This window comes from Engraulis encrasicolus, chromosome 19, assembly GCF_034702125.1.
Source record: "Engraulis encrasicolus isolate BLACKSEA-1 chromosome 19, IST_EnEncr_1.0, whole genome shotgun sequence".
Taxonomy (NCBI): Eukaryota; Metazoa; Chordata; class Actinopteri; order Clupeiformes; family Engraulidae; genus Engraulis; species Engraulis encrasicolus.
The window spans coordinates 41,070,332-41,092,279 of record NC_085875.1 but is presented as its reverse complement, the minus strand read 5'-3'; the positions used below and the strand labels follow the sequence as shown (position 1 = coordinate 41,092,279).

General features: G+C 46.3%; 2 protein-coding genes across 2 annotated transcripts in view; one reads left to right on the top strand and one right to left on the bottom strand.

Moving 5' to 3' along the window:
• rpap1 (RNA polymerase II associated protein 1) overlaps positions 1-6,038 on the bottom strand; it is a 42,812-nt gene extending 36,774 nt beyond the window's left edge. The window contains exons 1-7 of the mRNA XM_063184437.1: positions 5,948-6,038; positions 5,466-5,672; positions 5,158-5,303; positions 4,956-5,048; positions 4,647-4,833; positions 3,959-4,150; positions 2,176-2,442 (exon numbers count right to left, since the gene is read on the bottom strand). Of these exons, the coding sequence (XP_063040507.1) occupies positions 2,176-2,442; positions 3,959-4,150; positions 4,647-4,833; positions 4,956-5,048; positions 5,158-5,303; positions 5,466-5,655 (1,075 nt within the window). The 5' untranslated portion in view covers positions 5,656-5,672; positions 5,948-6,038. The remainder of the gene's footprint in view (positions 1-2,175; positions 2,443-3,958; positions 4,151-4,646; positions 4,834-4,955; positions 5,049-5,157; positions 5,304-5,465; positions 5,673-5,947) is intronic.
• A 7,736-nt stretch (positions 6,039-13,774) lies between these two features.
• si:dkey-13p1.4 (transmembrane protein 151B) lies at positions 13,775-21,829 on the top strand. Its single transcript, XM_063224219.1, has 3 exons — positions 13,775-13,879; positions 19,675-20,992; positions 21,038-21,829. The coding sequence occupies exons 1-3, from the start codon at positions 13,775-13,777 to the stop codon at positions 21,436-21,438; spliced, it is 1,824 nt and encodes a 607-aa protein (XP_063080289.1). The 3' UTR covers positions 21,439-21,829.
• The last annotated feature ends 119 nt before the right edge of the window (positions 21,830-21,948 follow it).

The following is a 21,948-nucleotide window of genomic DNA, read 5'->3' as shown; positions in this document are numbered from 1 at the left end:
ACAGGTACCTTTTGATGTCAATTAAAAGAATAGCAAGTATTAGCACCCTACGTCCAACGGTTGCAGAGATGAAGCCCTCCAAAGTTGGGGTGCCATGCCCACTTTTCAAGCCTGTGAATTGCATACAAAATTTACAAGCAGATTTTGACACCTCTGGTTTTAGTTTCAAGGAAGATACAGGCCTAAAAATCACCATGGCCCCTCAATATGACCCCGTCTACCAGATGATGTACTTACAAATGGCATGCCTTGATTATTTTTGGCTATATTAAGCCTTAAAAACTGAATTTGTGAAAACCGTGATGAAGAATCTTGCCATTTTGGGGTTCCAGAACTTGGACACTATGTATGCTTTGGGAGTTATAATTGATTTTCCATCATATTTGGGAACTGTACAGTGTATTCCAAAATATTTAGGGGGCTCAGACTTTAAAAGATAAAATAGGAGGGACTCAAAAACAGCTTTGAGACAAAATGACCTTACGGTACCCTCTACTTCACGCCTCAAATTAACCATGTGGGCACTTGAGGACTGGAACGCCCTTTTAACCCCAGGTACAGTAGCAGTGTATCAATCATTCAAGCTTACTCAATCATTCAGATTAATCTTGGCCTTCAAAGTATATGTTTTTCTCTATATCTTATCACAGTGTCTGTTTTGTCTGCTGCCATCTGCTGGTCTAAAAAAGTAACAACAGCGTAATGTTATAAAACAAAAGGGGCTGGGAAATCTTGCCCATAAGTTACCAATAAAGCACTGTAATTATACAGTATATTGCTATATATTAATTATGATTTAAACAAGCATGATGAATATTTCTAGTTCAAATAATTTCCTAAGTGTGACTGCTTAATGCTCAATCATGATGCCAGTCCCAAGATGGCCTCAGGACACACCCATCCCCATGTCTGGTAGAAATGTAATCATGATTGAGCATTCTGCATAATGCTTGTTAAAATCATAATTAATATATAGCAATATACTGTAGAATTAAAGTGCTTTATTGGTAGCCTAGCGAGCTTAACCCCTAGGGGCATCTAGATTTCTAAGTTACTTTATTGGTAAATTATGGGCAAGATTTTTCAGCCCCTTTTGTTTTCTTACATTGCACTGTTGTTACGTTCTTTGACCAGCAGATGGCAGCAGACAAAACAGACACTGTGATAAGACATAGACAAAAACATATACTTTGAAGGCCAAGATTAATATGAAGAACTTTGAAAAACAAAGTTTTTCCAAGCTTGAATGTTTGATACAGTGCTACTGTACATGGGGTTAAAGGGACGTTCCAGTCATCAAGTGCCCACATGGTTAATTTGAGGCCTGAAGTAGAGGGTCATACCATAAGGTCATTTTGTCCGAAAGCTGTTTTTGAGTCCCTCCTATTCCATCATCAAAAGTCTGAGTGCCCTATTTTTTTTTGGAATACACTGTACAGTTCCCAAATATGATAGAAAATCAATTATAATTCCCAAAGCATACATAGTTTCCAAGATCTGGAACCCCAAAATGGCAAGACATTTCATCACAGTTTTCACAAATTCAATTTTTAAGGCTTAATATAGCCAAAAATAATCAAGGCATGCTATTTGTAAGTACATAATCTGGTAGACAGGGTCATATTGAGGGGCCATGGTGATTTTTAGGCCTGTATCTTCCTTCAAACTAAAACCAGGGGTGTCAAAATCTGCTTGTAAATTTTGTATGCAATTCACAGGCTTGAAAAGTGGGCATGGCACCCCAACTTTGGAGGGCTTCATCTCTGCAACCGTTGGACGTAGGGTGCTAATACTTGGTATTCTTTCAATTGACATCAAAAGGTACCTGTATGTGAGATATCGGGTAAATCGGAGAGGGTCATGTGGGGAGGGCGTGTGAATTGACATGGAATGACCCGTTTATAGATGATGTGCTTGCAAATACAGCATTATATACAATATTACGCTAGGTTAATTACATATTTAAGTTAAGTTTAGTGAAGCTAGATAAGAATTTAAGTTTTGTTGTATTTTCTTACTATTTGTTTTGTTTTGTTTTGTGTTTGTTGTTCAGCACCTTCTATCATCCTCTGTCTATTGTCTGCAAAGTGCCAGTCTAAAAATAAATTGCCATTGTCTTCGTCTGCGAGCAGAATGCATCTCCATCCTGGTGTGCATCTACCTGACCTCACTCACCTGTGATGTCTTTGGTTGCTTCAGGTGTTTCTTCCTCATCCTCCACCAGCTCTTCCTCCTCATCCTCCATGTCTACCTGGAGTGGCTCCCCCTGTCTGTCATCTCTCACATCCATCACCAGATCAGGGACAGGGACAGGGACAGAGGAGGGAGTCTCTTCCCCGTCTCCTCTGCCTCTCTGTCCGCTGGATTGCGCTTGTCCAGCCACATCAGACCCGGGTGTTTTCTGGGCCTTGCGAGCCTTCACGAAGCTCACCAGCCTGGGATCTGGAGATGAGAGAGATTTGAAAACACCACTTGAGGACAAAAAACATGCACATCCCCAGCCAACATGCAGGACAAACCTTAATACAGGTTTTTGATTGAGCTCTGCACACTTGGAATTCATCCTTTATGTAATTTACTCCACGGCAGATTCAGAACTACAGTACTTTTCAAACATTGAGGTCTTCTTCAGATTCACTACACAGAGGAAAACACCAGACATCAGCCAGTCCAGTCAGTCAGTAATTGTTGATTATGTTGAGGGGCAGACAGACGGCAGATGGAAAGTTACAACACCACGACAAAGACCATCAACAGCTTTGATGCCAATTCAGAGAGGGCAGGATATTTTCAATGGCCTTAGAGTCATAATCTGACTTTCAAATAATTCATATTTATGCAAACAACTCTTTAAACAACACCTTTGAACCCATCTCTTTTGGAGGCCTGTGACTTCTAGTGTCCACAAGCACACACCTACAGACACTTACACTGATATTATGTAAAGCGTCCTTCTGTGTTTTGAAAGGCGCTGTATAAAACGAAGGTATTATTATCATTAATATTATTACTAGTTGTACTAGTTATTATTCAGGCACAAGAAGGACTTACCCAGATATCTTCCCTTAAAATTTGTAGAAAAACATATGGCATAGAGGACGGCAAAAAGAGAATGGCCAGTGAACCTAAAACAACATGAAAGTGAGTTTGCTTTTCTGTTCATCTCGCCATACCCTTGAGTATAAGAGTAAACCTGAGCCTGTTTTTAGCACAGCTGAGCCTTGCCGGCTGTGGGGTAGCCAAAACTGCTTTGAGTAGAATGCACTCAGTGACACGCGCATCTCTGCCAGGATACTGTGCCAGCGTATAACCTCTGATACACACTCTGTGTGTGTGTGTGTGTGTGTGTGTGTGTGTGTGTGTGTGTGTGTGTGTGTGTGTGTGTGTGTGTGTGTGTGTGTGTGTACTGAATGGACAGTATAACATGATGGCATTTTTATTAACATACAGTAGATAAGAATTGTACTGTGTGTGTGTGTGTGTGTGTGTGTGTGTGTGTGTGTGTGTGTGTGTGTGTGTGTGTGTGTGTGTGTGTGTGTGTGTGTGTGTATACTAATGGACAGAGCAATGATGTTGGTGCAAGTCTTCCTGAATGTGTGTGTTTGTGCGCGCCTGCGTGTGTCTATTTATCTAATGGACAGCGAGAGAATGTTGGCACAAGTCTTCCTGAGTGTGTGTGTGTGTATAGAGCCTCTTGAGTGTGTGTGTGTGTGTGTGTGTGTGTGTGTGTGTGTGTGTGTGTGTGTGTGTGTGTGTGTGTGTGTGTGTGTGTGTGTGTGTGTGTGTGTAGAGCCTCTTGAGTGTGTGTGTGTGTGTGTGTGTGTGTGTGTGTGTGTGTGTGTGTGTGTGTGTGTGTGTGTGTGTGTGTGTGTGTGTGTGTGTGTGTGTGTGTAGAGCCTCTTGAGCGTGTGTGTGTGTGTGTGTGTGCGTGCTGGCATGCATGTGTGCGTGTGTTTACCGAGCTGTGCTAGCAGTCTCCTCTGCTCCTCCAGTATCTCCTGCTGGCTCATGCCCTCCAGTCGGGCCCTGTTCTCCTGGTGGATCTTCAGGCCCTCCTGGCCCCCGGCCCCGTACCCGGCCCCGGCCCCCTGCCCTTGTCCTTGTCCCAGCAGCCCCTGGCCTGACACCAGCACCGGGCCGTCTGACAAACCTGCAGGATAGGCAAAAACCATTTCCAAAACGAGAGCCAAGTGCAGTTAAGAAATGCAGAATCACTCACACACTCTCTCTCACACACACGCACAGACACTCACACGCACACTTGTGAACGTACTGCTGGTGCAAAACAATTGTCCAAGCTGGGACAAATAAAAGCTACTTGACTTGACTTGACGCTTGCACACACACACTCTCTCTATCTCTATCTCTCATATATGAAGTATACATAACACTCATAAACACACACTCTCTCTCTCTCATCCACAATCATGTACACACACCGCAACTATAAAATGCCCACCAAGTCATGACACATAAAACATTAAAATAAGAGGGAAGTATGCACGCCAACACACACCCTGACTAAGTGAATGGTTTTGTGCCAAAGACAGATAGTGCCATCAAGAGGCAGGGCTGGTTTCAGGTCTTTGGTAGTGATCTCCTTGGGGTGCTTTCCTGCATGTCAAATTTACAACGTTTTGACTCACCACCCACTCCAGATGTCCTTGCTAAGCCCACACTGGAGGCAGATTGCGCACTTTGGGTTGATTGTGCATTGGGTACAACAGAGACTGGTGTTTGGTGAGACTGTAGTTTTCCCGCGGCTTTCTGGGCAGCGATCTGATGTGCAAAAATACTCTTCCTGCCGCCACTTCCAGATATTGTATTTTTGCCCTGTGAAGGAGAGAACATTTTGCTTTTTAAAAGTGTTCCAGAACCTCTAAAACATTAAAAACTCTAAAACAGAGTCCCCTAGACCAAACGCCCAAGTAAAACTTGCATGAATATTTGATTACCTGAGAAACACCCTGGGACCGGTGCATGACTTTAGGAAAAGCAGCACTGGTAACTGTAGGAAGGCACACCGGTACAGTGCTTGTGTCTCTCTCCTACACAAAGATGTGAGAAGACCTTGCATTAAAGACAGCTAACAAACATGAATGCCGGATAATAGCCTGTTGTGCGAATGTGAGAGTATGTATTTAATGTGCTACTGACCACAATCCGGGAGAGGACCGCACTGATATGAGTGTCATGTTTGTCCAGTCTCTCCTCTGCATCCTCCTCAAAGCGAACTTGGGCTTTTTTGAAGCAGGACTTCTTGGGAGGGGCAGGTGTCAGTGTGGGCATGTCATCTGGAAGATCTTGAAGTAAACAAAACGTGTTATTGCATTGCAGACAGTATCACAGTCACTTTTTCAAGGGAGCTGAAAGGACCCAATCCATTGACTTTTCATATCTTAGTCAGACAGTAAAGTTGTAAAGCAACTGCCTCTGTGCATTACTACTGAAAGTTACTGAACTACCTTCGATTGTGACTACATCTCTCTGGCTGTGCTCTCCGTTTTCTGGGTCAGGTGTCCCCTGTTCGCCGCGGCGCTTGTCAGGACGTCGCACCACGTTGACAACTGATGGAGAGGTGCCTGATGACAGCAACTGATGCTGCTCACGGAGAATGTCCTCCTCGGAATCGGTGGCTTTGGGACGTCGCAGCATGCCTTCTACAGCCCGTCCTGTTACCAAACATAAACAGCGAACCCAACATTTTGTACATGAGCTCATTAGGCAACACCCATGTAGACTGAAACATATGCGCACGCTAACAGTCAGACATGTCATGATAAAAATGATGTTATCGTTTTCTAAGGGGAAAGATAGGTTAGGGTCCCACAAGCACCTACACTGTTACCCTGAAGTTAGCTGATTTTACAGCTTGAATGGCAAGCAAGTAGCAACACGATGTGTTAGTTATGTGTATAACAAAAGCCCGTGGATAGCACATGTTTACCTATGTGTATACCTAGAATATCTTGAACCAACAACAACTCATTCGAAAAGTGTCCTACTGCTGCTGTGCTGATGATGATGCACCGTGCGATTTCCACTACTACAGCGCGTGTTGTTGACACCGGGAATATACTTCCTGTTACTGGCATTTCAAAATAAAAGTATAAGCCGTTCGTATCTGTGCAGCGCTCCACGAGCAGTCGTTCATTCTTACAGAAAAGCGTCAATAAATGTGCTTATACAGATATTTTTATAAAAATACAAACGTAATTGTGAATAATAATTAGGGGCCAAGCAGCGAAGCTGGCGAAGGCCCCTACTGTTTTAGCTGGTGTTCTTATTAGGGGCCAAGCAGCGAAGCTGGCGAAGGCCCCTATAGTGTTAGCTGGTATTCTCTTACGATTATTATTATTACGTAGGCATCTTTCCTCTCCTTAGCAAGTCAATGGCAGCCCATAGAACCGTAGGTAGGAAAATGCTGTAAATTGGCACACACATTCAGGGCAGACTCAGCATCACCCACAGCGATTTATAGGTCCCCAGCCCCAACACTCTAGCGCCACCAGCAGGTCAAAGTTGCAGGTACATTTCTGCTTGTAACTTTTGAACCGCTGGGCCAATTTTCAAAAACTTGGTATCCCTGGAATCCTTGGGCCAAGACGAATCCAACGCACTCTATGACGTCATTTTCCGCCAGGATAGTTTTCCCGCCATTTTGGATTTTGTGAAATTCAATAAAAATGCTATTTTTCCCGCAATTTTTGACCAATTCGCCCGAAACTTGGTATATAGTATCTCTGGACTGAGCTACACTCGGGGTCTCAAGGAATATAGGATATCTTTTATCGTTTTGCCGTGACAGCCAATCAAAATTGTCGTAAAAGTGGCAAAACAGGAAGTGAGGTCATATCTCAGCAACCGTTTGTCGAATTAGGCTGGGATTTTGTACACACATAGATGTCCATCCCATGACCTACTGAAAAAAAATTCAGACCCCCAGCTCAAACTCTGTAGCGCCACCAACAGGTCAAAATTTTAGGTACATTTTTGCCTGTAGCTTTTAAACCATATGCACGAAGTAAAATATAGTATTATCACTAGAATCCTTGGGCCAAGCCGAATCCAACGCACTATATGACGTTATGTCAACGCCGAAGGGAAATTCCGCCATTTTGAATTTTGTAAAAATCACTGTAAGTCTATGGCAGCCCATAGAACCTTACATAGGAAAATGCTGTAAATTGGCACACATATTTGAGGCAGCATCAACATTACCCACAGCAAGTTATAGGTCCCCAGCCCCAATACTCTAGCGCCACCAGCAGGTCAAAGTTGCAGGTACATATCTGCTTGTAACTTTTGAACCGCTGGGCCAATTTTCAAAAACTTGGTATCCCTGGAATTCTTCGGCCAAGACGAATCCAACGCACCCTATGACGTCATTTTCCGCCAGGATAGTTGTCCCGCCATTTTGAATTTTGTAAAATTCAATAAAAATGCTATTTTTCCCGCAATTTCTCACCAATTCGCCCAAAACTTGGTATATAGTATCTCTGGACTGAGCTACACTCGGGGTCTCAAGGAATATAGGATATCTTTTATCGTTTTGCCGTGACAGCCAATCAAAATTGTTGTAAAAGTGGTGAAACAGGAAGTGAGGTAATATCTCAGCAACCGTTTGTTGAATTAAGTTGGGATTTTGTACACACATAGTAGTCCATCCCATGACCTACCACAAAAAAAATCAGAACCCCAGCTCAAACTCGGTAGCGCCACCAACAGGTCAACATTTTAGCTACATTTTTGCCTGTAGCTTTTACACCATATGCCTAATTTAAAAAATAATACTATCACTAGAATCCTTGGGCCAAGTCGAATCTAACGCACTATATGACTTCATGTCAACCGGTAAAAAAAAATCCGCCATTTTGAATTTTGTGAAATTCAATAAAAATGCTACTTGTCCCACAATTTTTGCCAGAATGACCTGCAAAAAGGTACACATCATCTTCAGACTGATAGGCATTAGGGTATTAAATGAATTTTTGATACCTCTTATCGTTTGGCGGTGACAGCCAATCAAAATTGTCGTAAAAGTGGCAAAACAGGAACTGAGGTCATATCTCAGCAATCGTTTGTCAAATTCTTTTAGGATTTTTTGCACACACACTAGTCAATCCCATGACCTCCCACAAAAAAATGCAGATTCCCAGCTCAAACTCTCTAGCGCCACCAACAGGTAACAGGAAGTGAGCTTATATCTTGGCTGCCCTTTAAGGGATTCAAAATAAACTTGGTTCATGTGAGCACACTCCCCTCCAAGGAATGCACACCAACATTGGCGAGATTTGGGCCAAAGGGGGCGCTGCAGTTCCTTCTGTTGCCGTGGCGACTTTGGCAAGTTTACTGCTTGGCCCCGCATTGCTGCTTGCAGCTATATTTAGGGGCCAAGCAGCGAAGCTGGCGAAGGCCCCTATAGTGTTAGCTGGTTTTCTTATTATTATGTCACCTTTCCTCTCCTTAGCAAGTCTATGGCAGCCCATAGAACCGTAGGTAGGAAAATGCTGTAAATTGGCACACACATTCGGGCCTGGCTCAGCATTACCCACAGCAATTTATAGGTCCCCAGCCCCAACGCTCTAGCGCCACCAGCAGGTCAAATTTGCAGGTACATTTCTGCTTGTAACTTTTGAACCGCTGGGCCAATTTTCAAAAACGTGGTATCGCTGGAATCCTTGGGCCGCGACAAATCCAACGCACCCTATGACGTCATTTTCCGCCAGGATAGTTTTCCCGCCATTTTGAATTTTGTGAAATTCAATGAAAATGCTACTTCTCCTACAATTTTCGACTAATTCTTCCGAAACTCGGTATATAGCATCTCCGGACTGAGCTTTATGTGGGGTCTCAAGGAATATTGGATATCTTTTATCGTTTAGCCATGACAGCCAATCAAAATTGTCGTAAAAGTGGCGAAATAGGAAGTGAGGTCATATCTCAGCAACCGTTTATCGCATTAGGCCTGGATTTTGTACACGCATAGCAGTCCATCCCATGACCTACCACAAAAAAAATCCGATCTCCAGCTCAAACTCTGTAGCGCCACCAACAGGTCAAAATTTTAGCTACATTTTTGCCTGTAGCTTTTACACCATATGCCTAATTTTAAAAATAATACGATCACTAGAATCCTTGGGCCAAGCCGAATCCAACGAACTATATGACTTCATGTCAACGGAAGAAAAAAAACCGCCATTTTGAATTTTGTGAAATTCAATAAAAATGCTACTTGTCCTACAATTTATGTCAGAATGCCCTACAAAAGGGTACACTTCATCTTGGGACTGATATGCTTTAGGGTATTTAAAGAATTTTGGACACCTCTTATTGTTTGCCGGTGACAGCCAATCAAAATTGTCATAAAGGTGGCAAAACAGGAAGTGAGGTCATATCTCAGCAACCATTAGTCAGATTCTATTAGGATTTTTTGCACACATACTAGTCCATCCCATGAAATCCCACAAAAAAAGACCCCAAGCTCAAACTCTCTAGCGCCACCAACAGGTAACAGGAAGTGAGCTCATATCTCGGCAGCTCTTCAACGGATTCAAACGTAACTTGATTTATGTGATCACACTCCCCACCAACATTTTGGGCCAAAGAGGGCGCTGCAGTTCCTTCTGTTGCCGTGGCGACTTTGGCAAGTTTACTGCTTGGCCCCGCATTGCTGCTTGCAGCTATATTTAGGGGCCAAGCAGCGAAGCTGGCGAAGGCCCCTAATGTTTTAACTGGTGTTCTTATTATTATTATGTCACCTCTTTCCTCTCCTTAGCAAGTCTATGGCAGCCCATAGAACCGTAGGCAGAAAAATGCTGTAAATTGGCACACACACTCGGGGCAGTCTCAGCATTACCCACAGCGATTTACAGGTCCCCAGCCCCAACACTCTAGCGCCACCAGCAGGTCAAAGATGCAGGTACATTTCTGCTTGTAACTTTTGAACCGCTGGGCCAATTTTCAAAAACTTGGTATCCCTGGAATCCTTGGGCCGAGCCGAATCCAACGCACCCTATGACGTCATTTTCCGCCAGGATAGTTTTCCCGCCATTTTGAATTTTGTAAAATTCAATAAAAATGCTACTTGTCCCGCAATTTTTGACCAATTCACCCGAAACTCGGTATATAGTATCTCTGGACTGAGCTTAATATGGGGTCTACAGGAATATTCGATACCTTTAATCGTTTAGCCGTGACAGCCAATCAAAATTGTCGTAAAAGTGGTGAAACAGGAAGTGAGGTTATATCTCAGCAACCGTTTGTCAAACTAGGCTGGGGTTTGTACACACATAGTAGTCCACCCCAAGACCTACCACAAAGAAAATCAGATCCCCAGATCAAACTCTGTAGCGCTACCAGCAGGTCAAAATTTTAGCTACATTTTTACCTGTAGCTTTTGAACCGTACTCCCAATTTTCAAAATATTGGTACACAGGTCATCTTCACACTATGTTGCACCCAGGTATGGATTTTCTTAACGATTGAAAAAACTATCAGCTCACAGCAGCCATTCAAAATTGTGGAAAGAATAGAGGGATTTTTTGTCATCTCTCTGTCCCCTTCCCGTCCCCTGCGCACGTTCACTGACACCATTCTCGGCAGGGGGTCTAGTGTCAACCAAAGCCCCACTGTCCCAGCCCCTGCACCCCCCCCCCCCACACACACACACACACACACACAGACAGAGGGAGAGGGAGAGGGAGGGGGGAGAGGGAGAGGGAGAGGGATAGATAGGGAAGGAGGGAGGCAGGGAGAGAGAGAGAGAGAGAGAGAGAGAGAGAGAGAGAGAGAGAGAGAGAGAGAGAGAGAGAGAGAGAGAGCATTGTTGTTCTCTCGGCTCCTCTGTCTCTCTCTCTCACACACACACACACACACACACACACACACACACACACACACACACACACACACACACACACACACACACACACACACACTCAGATACGTTACTTCTACACAATTCTTCAGACCAGTCTCTCAAAAGGCTGGCCAACATACATTGCAGCCTATATGATTCTTAGGTTTAGGATTTCAAGGACATATTTATTTTCAGTAGGCTCCTGATTCTTCTCCATAATATTGTATGTCATGTAAACAATTTTACTAAATAGAGCAGAGCCCAATTTAAGAGCCCAGACCCATAAACATTAGCGGAATGCTAGTGAGTACAAGTCGAAATCTTCAGCCCTGCTGGAAAACCAAACACCTAAAAAAAAATGTCAAGACATACCTATATATATATAACACCACCCATAATTCTTACCAAGAATATTTTGTTGAGATATGTGACTGGAAATTGCAGTAGCAATTTATTTTGCATTTAGCCCTATGGGCTCTCTTTTTCATTCCATACATTTTCCACTCTGTTTCCACTTGCCAGCGTTCGCCACCTAGTGGACACCCAGGAACTGCAAAGCTAACTGGCTACAATCGCAACCAATCAGACTGAATATTCACCTCTATTCTAATGTCTCTGTTCAAACTAAACTTGGTTCACATGATCACACTCCCCTCCAAGGAATGCACACCAACATTGGCGAGATTTGGACCAAAGGGGGCGCTGCAGTTCCTTCTGTTGCCGTGGCGACTCTGGCAAGTTTACTGCTTGGCCCCGCATTGCTGCTTGCAGCTATATTTATTATTATGTCACCTCTTTCCTCTCCTTAGCAAGTCTATGGCAGCCCATAGAACCGTAGGTAGGAAAATGCTGTAAATTGGCACACACATTCGGGGCAGACTCAGCATCACCCACAGCGATTTATAGGTCCCAAGCCCCAACACTCTAGCGCCACCAGCAGGTCAAAGTTGCAGGTACATTTCTGCTTGTAACTTTTGAACCGCTTGGCCAATTTTCATAAACTTGGTATCACTGGAATCCTTGGGCCAAGACAAATCCAACGCACCTAATGACGTCATTTTCCGCCAGGATAGTTTTTCCGCCATTTTGAATTTTGTGAAATTCAATAAAAATGCTACTACTCCCACAATTTTCGACCAATTCACCCGAAACTCGGTATATAGTATCTCGGGACTGAGCTACACATGGGGTCTCAAGGAATATTGGATATCTTTTATCGTTTAGCCGTGACAGCCAATCAAAATTGTCGTAAAAGTGGCGAAACAGGAAGTGAGGTCATATCTCAGCAACCGTTTGTCAAACTAGGCTGGGTTTTTGTACACACATAGTAGTCCATCCCAGGACCTACCACAACAAAAATCATATCCCCAGCTCAAACTCTGTAGCGCCACCAGCAGGTCAAAATTTTAGCTACATTTTTGCCTGTAGCTTTTGAACTGTACTCCCAATTTTCAAAATATTGGTACACAGGTCATCCTCACACCATGTTGCACCCAGGTATGGATTTTCGTAACGATTGAAAAAACTATCAGCTCACAGCAGCCATTCAAAATTGTGGAAAGAATGGAGGGATTTTTTCTCATCTCTCTGTCTCCTCTGCTCCCCTTGCGCACGTTCACTGACACCATTCTCGGCAGGGGGTCAAGCCCCACTGCCCCAGCCCCTGCACCCCACCCCCCACCCCCTCCTCACACACACACACACAGACAGAGGGAGAGGTAGAAGGAGAGGGAGGGGGGAGAGGGAGAGAGGGAGAGGTAGAGGGAGAGGGAGAGGGACAGAGAGGGAAGAAGGGAGGGAGGGAGGGAGAGGGAGGGGGGAGAGGAAAGAATTTTGAACACCTCTTGTTGTTTGCCGGTGACAGCCAATCAAAATTGTCATAAAGGTGGCAAAACAGGAAGTGAGGTCATATCTCAGCAACCGTTAGTCAATTTTTGTTAGGATTTTTTGCACACATTCTAGTCCATCCCATGACCTCCCACAAAAAAATCCAGACCCCAAGCTCTCTAGCGCCACCAACAGGTAACAGGAAGTGAGCTCATATCTCGACAGCTCTTCAACGGATTCAAACTAAACTTGGTTTACGTGATCACACTCTCGTCCAAGTAATGCACACCAACATTGGCAAGATTTGGACCAAAGGGGGCGCTGCAGTTCCTTCTGTTGCCGTGGCGGCTCTGGCAAGTTTACTGCTTGGCCCCGCATTGCTGCTTGCAGCTATATTTCAACTTGAACAAGGCCTACTGCAAAATGAATTATGTTTTGGCTATGTTATCTGTGGACGTCTGGTTAGTGTGCCATGAGTGCATTTTACGCATGAACAGTAAACGGTTAGGCTTCTACATTTTTTATTTTTTTGAGGATTGCGGCTATCAAAATAAGGAAATGCATAACGTGAAACGTTGAATAAAGTGTGCTCCTTTTTTAATTATCTGGACGCAGCCTAGCCTAAAACAGCACCATATGCATTGTCAGAAGTCCTTATCAGACTCACTGTATTTAATAATTTCATCTCAGACTGCCTCGGCTGTGTGCTCCTCTTTCACTCTCATTCCGCATCCCAGCGGACAGCCTCAGCCTTTCAATCCACTCATTGCCCAGTTGGAGAGAGCTGAGAGCGCACGGCAGCTGATGTGGTCACCACCGCATGCTGTGGCTGGCTGGCTACTGGCTACTTTTTCCACTGTCCTTGGACATGCTGGGAAGCCTCCGCAGTCGCCCTATCCACCCCGCCCCTCAGCCCCGTGCGATGGGGATGGGAACACCCTAGGCGGGATCCCCAACATCCCTTGGCTGGTAGCCCATGCTGTGGTTTTGGAGCTGTGCTTTTACCGCCGCTGATGCTGATGCTACGATTGGGAAGGAAAGGTCCGAAGTAGCGTCGACTTAAGAGTGCGATGTCCAGCCAGCAGAATGTTGTCTCCAGATTTGGAAACTGATACGACTGCGGAAGACACATTGGCCAGCTCCCCGAATGAGGAGGAGGACACGCCGATGAGCCTGGATGTTCGGGAAGAGGTAAGGCTCTAATGAGGGTCTGCACCCCGGGATGAGTGCGGTTCTCGGGCAATCTAATCTCAGTTGAGCAGCCCAGTCGATTAAAGATAGCCTAGGTCTACGCGCAATTTCATTGTTTCGATTTGGCTTATTCCCCACCTTAAAACCAAACCCATGAGATATGTAGTGAGTAAATTTTACCCCTGTAACTTTCATCTTTTCCTCACACCTAAACTTAAGTTTACACAGATGATGTAATGTCTAACTTGTCGATTCTGAAGAAGCATCTTGGTGCAAAAAATATCAGAGATGAATAGGAAGAAATGGAATAGCCCCATGCAAAACCCAAATGTGGGTGTGCTTTACATGAATTGATGGGTTTCCATTAAGTTCTCAGTCATGATTTGTAAGTTTGGTTTCTAGTTGTCAGGCAACACAGAGATGAACCTTTTTCATGTTCTAAAAGCTGAGAGCAGACACATATCCCCTGACAGGATTTCAGGTTGACTGATTGGACATGTGTCATCCATGTGAAATACATGTTGGTCATGGCGAAAGTTATTCCAAAACTGTGGTGAGTGACATTGTGCTCCAAGTTGGCAATGACCAGGTAATACAATGCACCACTGACATTTAATGGAGCACGGTTAGTTTCTGTCTCTTATAACATTACATCAGGCTACATATCACAGATGATTTTATCCAAACTGACTTACAAAGACGACAAATACAGAGTGCAGGGAATACAGAGCAATATATAAATAGCACAAAAGCAAAACAAGTGGGCAATAGTCTTTATGTTCAGCCCCACTTTTGTGGTGTGTGTGTGTGTGTGTGTGTGTGTGTGTGTGTGTGTGTGTGTGTGTGTGTGTGTGTGTGTGTGTGTGTGTGTGTGTGTGTGTGTGTGTGTGTGTGTGTGCTGACCCCGGAGCCGTTCCTGCTGTCAGTGCTATTTTTGAAGTCTTACTCTCAGAGTCTGTGGGTCTGCCTGTGCATCTTGGATGCTTGGTCTGAGTCAGTCAGTTCAGTAGGGGCCAGGTCATGGTCATGTATGTCCTCTGATTCACCCATCTGGGAAGAGCGTGGAACGAATGCTTTTTGTGTGCGTGTGTGTGTGTGTGTGTGTGCATATGTGTATGTGTGCGTGCAGTGCATGCGTGTTTGTGTGTGTGTGTGTGTGTGTGTGTGTGTGTGTGTGTGTGTCTGTGCGTACTATTACAGACCTTCTATGAGATGTCATGTCAACTTATTTATTAATTCATCAACAGTGATTTATTAGTTCATCCACAAGGCTAGCCCACTGTTGGCATATTTAAGGAACATAAAACAAGACAGATTTATGAAATTAATTACAATACTTTGAAAAAAGGATTATTGCTAGGCTTGACTTCTACTAGTTGTTGATCAATAAATTCAGACCTCAGTGTGTGTACTACTGGAGGCTTCAACCTGCCCCCCTCCCCCCTCTCTCGCTCTCTCACACACACACACACACACACACACACACACACACACACACACACACACACACACACACACACACACACACACACACACACACACACACACACACACTCACACACACACACACACACACACACACATCTCACATCTCATCGTAGCTGTCCATCGTGTCCGATGATGACGCTTGTTCCAGGGGGGTGGGAAGGGTTGGGGGTGGTGGGGGGTTTTGGTCAACGTTGCGGTTGTTGTTGCCGTTGATGCCACCTCATGTGGCTGTGGAGGCCAATTTTGGAGCCGCACACTCTTCCACAGATGGAGCAGGTATGTCCTGATGATTGGGAGGTGGGGTCTGCCTGCCGGTGTCGTTGGGCACGTCTTGCAGTCCTCTTTTGAATGAAGGTGTCGTTGACTTGCTCAGCTGCTTTGTTGCACATGGCTCTCCAGGTTGGTCTGTTGGATGCTATTGTCTCCAGGTGGTCAGGATTAATGTTGCAGCGCTTCAACAGTTCTTTGGTAAAGTCCTTGTATCTTCTCTTCTGGCCACCTGCAGCCCGCTTGGAGTTGAGCAACTGTCCATAAAGGACTTGGTGTGGGACGCGATAGTCAGGCATGCGAATAGTGTGGCCAACCCAGCGTAAATGCCTCTGGGCCAGAGCTGCTTCCATGCTGGTGGTGCCGGTGGCAGTCAAAATGTCAGACACACACACACACACACACACACACACACACACACACACACACACACACACACACACACACACACACACACACACACACAGACACAGACACACACACACACACACACACACACAGTTCTCCCCCCTCCCCCTGAAACCAGCCCATGTACAGTGATGATGACAGGGTCAGGACTGGACAGCTCCTGTGCTAAAGTATCTGGCTGTTATCCAAGCCACACGTCCTAGGCATCCTGGACCTATAGCACCACAGCTTATGATGCGGATATAGTAAGGGACATCAGTGACATGGTGTTGTACACAGTACAGCACAGTAATTGTACACATTGGAGAGAATAGGGCGGTCATGGGTACACGGTTGCTGTGCCAGACTTGTAGCCCAAAGGTTGCGGTTCGACTCCCGACCCACCAGGTTGTGGTTCTGGGGTGTACTTATAATGGGTGGTATAATTAACAAGTGCTCTCCCCCATCCTCCTCCATGACTGAGGTACCCTGAGCATGGTACCGTCCCACCGCACTGCTCCCTTACGGGTGCCATTGGGGGCTGCCCCCTTGCACGGGTGAGGCATGAATGCAATTTCGTTGTGTGCAGTGTGCACTTGTGTGCTGTGGCCTGCTGTGTCTCAATGACAAGGGGAGTTGGAATTTCTCAGTTACACTTTCAATTATGCCATGTGTCATTGGCTTTTCTCAATAAGGTGCTTTATGCTGTATACACTGTCTGCTTGGAGAAAATGTACTCTCTGTAATGGGTCAATGTTCCTACTGTGATACTGAATCGGATTTGGGGTCGAGCTGAGAGGAGGATGATGCTGTATCTGTAACTGCTCTGGTGACTGTGAGAGTTTCTTTCAAAATTCTTTTTTAATTATTATTTTCAAAGAAACAAAGAACAAGGTCACTGGCAATATTTTTCTTTCACAGAACCACATCAACATTTCAGTGGTGCCCACCCCCTCCCACCCAACACACCCCTCCCTCCATCAGATCCCCTTCCCATACCCACCACCCCCTCCTCACCCGCCCATCTCAGCTTAAAAAAGAGACAACCGTGCTGACAAAGTGCAGACAAAGTTCAGACCTCTGGAAATTTTGTTTGGGAACAGAGTCAGACACATGTATTCATTAACTGTTTTAGTTTTTTTTTCATCTTTTGCCTGGAGCGATGATGGATTTTACTGTACTGCCTTTTGTGACACTGTGAAAAGAGAGTGGCACGTGGCTCTCTGGGCCGTTCCTGCATGTGTTTTGCCATTCTATTTCATGGGACAACTTTAATTATTAATTTGGCACAGCCTTCATGGCCTTGGCCCAGCCCTGCCCCCTGTAAAGCAATTCAGCTGGCATGATGTAGTACATCATACACAATATGCAGAGTAAAAAATACAGTGTTGGTTCAAAACTTAAAGAGTCAATTTAACAGTGCATTTGGTCCCAGGGTGCATTTGGTGTGCATTTGGTCCCAGAGTACACTCTAAGTGTTGAATTAACACTGCATTTTCCCCCTGTGTAGTATCCAAGGAAGCTGGGGGCGACACCCATTACATTGCATGTATTGAGAAGGGGGGCCCTTTCAGAGGATTTGATCCCTAAGCCTAGTCAATGCTGCCAGCGGCCCTGCTTTCATCCACTTACAAACACTTGCAGTATGTCTCAGACATCATCAACAAAACAGATGTCATGCGATGAAGATGTGACAGGAGCTTAATTTGAATACAGAGAGGGAGCAGCAGGGTGGTGATCTGGCTGTAAATTATACCATGGAAACTAATATGATAACGCTGCAAAGGCAGAGATCTGCTTATCTTCCGACGTGAATTCATTATTCATGTCATGCCATTTAGAGCAAGACATTTTTAGGATGATTGACAGTGATGTCTTCTCTTTGGGGTTCATAGTGGGAACGATGAATCCATCATGGATCATTGCAGTCCTTTTTTTAGATAGTCTAATTGGAATGTATAGGGCATGAACTCGCTCCCAATCACACACGCACGCATGCACACAGGAATGCATGTATGCAAACACACACACACACACACGCACACACACACACACACACACACACACACACACACACACACACACACACACACACACACACACACACGCACACACAAGCACACACGCACACACACACGCACACATTCTCTCTCTCTCTCTTTCTCTCTCTCACACGCACACGCACACCATCGTAACTTCATTAGAAATCCCTCTATAACTTTGCTAAATTGAGGTCCCTGCACACTAGCCCCATACTCTGTAGTTTAAGTTTCATTAGGTTCCAATTCATCTGATGGCCTGCCCAGGATACAGCCATACTGCCTCTGCAAACGTCCACACTAAGTGCCTAAGAAAATGATGAGCCTTTTAGACCTCAGACAGTCCAGAGATTCAATTAGGCAACACACAGCCTTCACACGCAGACGGATGAGGAGGATGATGCTCTCTGGAAATCCAGGACTACCTAACATTCTTGGGTGCATTTCTCGAAAGTGTAGTTGTTAACCAGTTAGCAACATCAGTAGTTGCCAATGGGAAATTGCATTGCAAACTCAACAAAGTAGCTAATCTAGTTAGCAACTATGGTTTCGAGAACCGCACCCCAAGTTTACCCTCTTGCGCAAAGTCTATATGTTATAAACTTACTGTCACCAAAATTGAAATGCCAAAATCTTAATCTGTTTCTTAAGGCTCTCTGTAATGTCATTGCAATATTGTTATGATGTAGTTGAGTGTTTCCAGCAATGAAAGAACAGGCCCTCCGGTGGGCCCATCTGCGCAAAGAGGCTAAAGTATTTTTTAAATCGTTTTTTTATCACCAATTTTCACACTATACATAATGATCATATATTGCAAGAGGTGGACAACTGCATAAAAATGTCACTTACAGTACAGTCTGATGCTGTGTATACAGTATGTAGTGTACTGTATATCACACAATAGTAACGTACAAAAATGCTGTGCAGAGGCTATATTTTTGTATTTAGCCTAGTCTACATTGACCGCTGTGAGCTTGTGTGTGACCATGTGTGTATTTTAGCACAAAAGTAGAAGTAAACTGGTAAAATAGTGAGGAGTTGGTACCTGTTGCTCATTTTGTAGCAAATGTTAACTGATATAAGAGTTCTGCAAACTGGAAATGATGTCTTGCAAAAATGTCTGTAAATACAAATGCCCTTTTAGTGAAAACAAGCTTTTGGATCCGAGTAATAATGGCACATCATTCTGGCAGTCCTTGGATGAAGACAGTTATTGATCTAGCTTTGTGGTAGAGTAGGCAGAATTCAACATTCAGAATACCTCAGTTGCATCAATACATCTGTCAGTGTTATCCTTTATCCGTGTCTCACAACAGTGTGTTCCTGTTCCTGCTCTCTCTCGTGTGTGTGTGTGTGTGTGTGTGTGTGTGTGTGTGTGTGTGTGTGTGTGTGTGTGTGTGTGTGTGTGTGTGTGTGTGTGTGTGTGTGTGTGTGTGTGTGTGTCGCAGGACAATTGCCTGTCATAGTAAGGCCCTGCCTTATGTCATGGTAGTGTAGCACTATGGTAGTTAACTTCTCAATGACTATTACAGTGTTCCACTGGTGGAACAGCATGCATTATGGGGCTCCATATGTGTTCTGTGTGTTGTGTTTGTGTGTGTTGTGTATCCACAGCAGAGGCCGCTGAAGCAGTCGCTGAGCGCATCCATGTGCCGCGAGTCCCACTGGCGCTGCCTGCTGCTCTCCCTGCTCATGTACAGCTGCCTGGGCGCCGTGGCCTGGTGCCAGCTGACCAGCGTCACCAAGCTCAGCTTCGACTCCTCCGCCACCTCCCTCACCGCCTCCATCACCTCCCTGCGAGGAGGAGGAGGAGGAGGAGGAGGTGGCGCCGGAGGAGGAGGAGGAGGTGCCGGTGGAGGGGGTCGCTCCATGATCTACCATGACAGCCCCTGCGCCGACGGCTACGTCTACATCCCGCTGGCCTTCCTGATGATGCTCTACGCCGTCTACCTGGTGGAGTGCTGGCACTGCCAGGTGCGCGACGAGCTCCAGAGCAAGGCCGACGTGGACAGCGTGTACGAGCGGGTGCTGCGCATGCGCCAGGCGCGGCCCTGCATCTGGTGGAAAGCCATCAGCTACCACTTTGTGCGCCGCACACGCCAGGTGACGCGCTACCGCAACGGCGACGCCTACACCACCACGCAGGTGTACCACGAGCGCGTCAACACGCACGTGGCCGAGGGCGAGTTCGACTACGGCCGCTGTGGCCTGCGCGACGTCTCGGCCGACCTCAAGGGCCTGGAGGGCCACGCGGCCACGCGGCTCCGCTTCACCAAGTGCTTCAGCTTCGCCGGCGCCGGGCCCGAGAACGCCTACCTCAACCAGCGCGCCCGCTTCTTCGCGGAGATCGAGGGCCTGGACGACTACATGGAGGCGCGGGAGGGCATGCAGCTGAAGAATGTGGACTTCAAGGAGCACCTGCTGGCCTACGTGGATCTGGAGCGGCTGCCCTGGTACGCCTCCCACGTGGCCTTCTGGCTCGCCGCTCTGCTCATGCTCTCCTGGCCCCTCCGGGTGCTCATCGAGTACCGCACGGCCTACGTCAACTACCGCGTGGAGAAGCTCTTCGGCCTGGAGTACAGCAGCCCTTCCCTGGAGGAGGAGGAGGAGGAGGAGGCCCCCGTGCGGAACGGGACAGCAGCAGCAGGGGCCACCGCCGCCGCCGTCGTCACTTGCAGCCTTCCCAGGGCGGAGACTCTGGACAGCACGGAGCTGGAGTGGCACATCCGCTCCAACCGGCAGCTCATCCCCAGCTACTCGGAGGCCATGCTGATGAACCTGGGTGGTGGTGGTGGTGGTGGCGGTGGTGATGGTGGTGGTGGTGGTGGCCCCACAGAGTGCCGCTCCTCCAACTGCCTGCTGATGGACAGCCGGCCCGCGCTGAGCTATGGCACGTTGGTGCAGGACTGCGAGCACTGCTGCCGGCTCCAGGGTGGCCGAAGTGGCGGCGGTGGTGGTGGGGGCATCGTGGGCAGAGGTAGTGGTGGTGGGGGCACGGAGGGTGGCGGGCGCACTAGACGGACAACTGTCCACAGCTCCAGCTGCTCGTCCATCTTCTCGCGCCACGCCTTCCACTCGCGGCTGTCGCTGGACACCTCGCGCTTCTCGCTGTGCCGCATGTACGGCTCGCAGCGCACGGTGGGTGGTGGCCTGTGGCGGAGTCGCAGCAGCACCATGACTGAGCACTGTTGCCCCGACGAGCAGTGCTGCCGCTCCTACTCCAGTCAGCTGGTGCTCGATGACAGCCCGCCCACTTACCGCGATGCACGCTTCTTCCCCGTGCTCATTGTTCATCGGCCGGAGGGTTGCGCGGAGTCCGGCGAGGTCCGGCGGTACTATGTGCGCCGCAGGTCTTGCTGCTTGGAAACCTCCCTTTGATTGACACTTATCTTAGACTGGAATTTGACTGAAAAAAGCAATCCCAAAGTTGGCTGGGTGAGTCCGTAAGTTCACAAAATATTGTAGAACTTCATTGTGACAAGGAAGAACTGTGAGTGTGCAGACGTACACAGCGAAGGAATTTGAGTTGTTCTGTTTCTGCCAAGGAAATAATATGCCTGCTACACCAATGGAATCCAGACAGCCACAATAATCACCAAATGCTATTTAATTTAAACCTAACTTGGATTTTCTTTGTTTTGTTTGATAGAACCAAATGTACTTCCAATGTGGAGCACTGTGGAGAATAACTGGCCTCATTTGTTAGCTTTCTCTAAGGGCTGGATTTATAACCAAGTATTCATATCGAACAAATATTGAAGCAAGGGAATCCAACGGTATGAGTGCATCCCAATATGTGACCTTGCCTCCTCCACTTGCCTCCTCCACTTGATTCTCGTCATGATGACATCACTGACAACAGCATTATATTTCAATATCTTGCAAAAG

Excerpts from the sequence above, each read along its gene's own strand:
- si:dkey-13p1.4 (XM_063224219.1), top strand. The coding sequence starts at position 13,775 with ATGTTGTCTCCAGATTTGGAAACTGATACGACTGCGGAAGACACATTG. Across the intron at positions 13,880-19,674 it reads GCCTGGATGTTCGGGAAGAG|CAGAGGCCGCTGAAGCAGTC; the intron begins GTAAGGCTCTAA and ends GTGTATCCACAG. Across the intron at positions 20,993-21,037 it reads GCACTGCTGCCGGCTCCAGG|GTAGTGGTGGTGGGGGCACG; the intron begins GTGGCCGAAGTG and ends TCGTGGGCAGAG.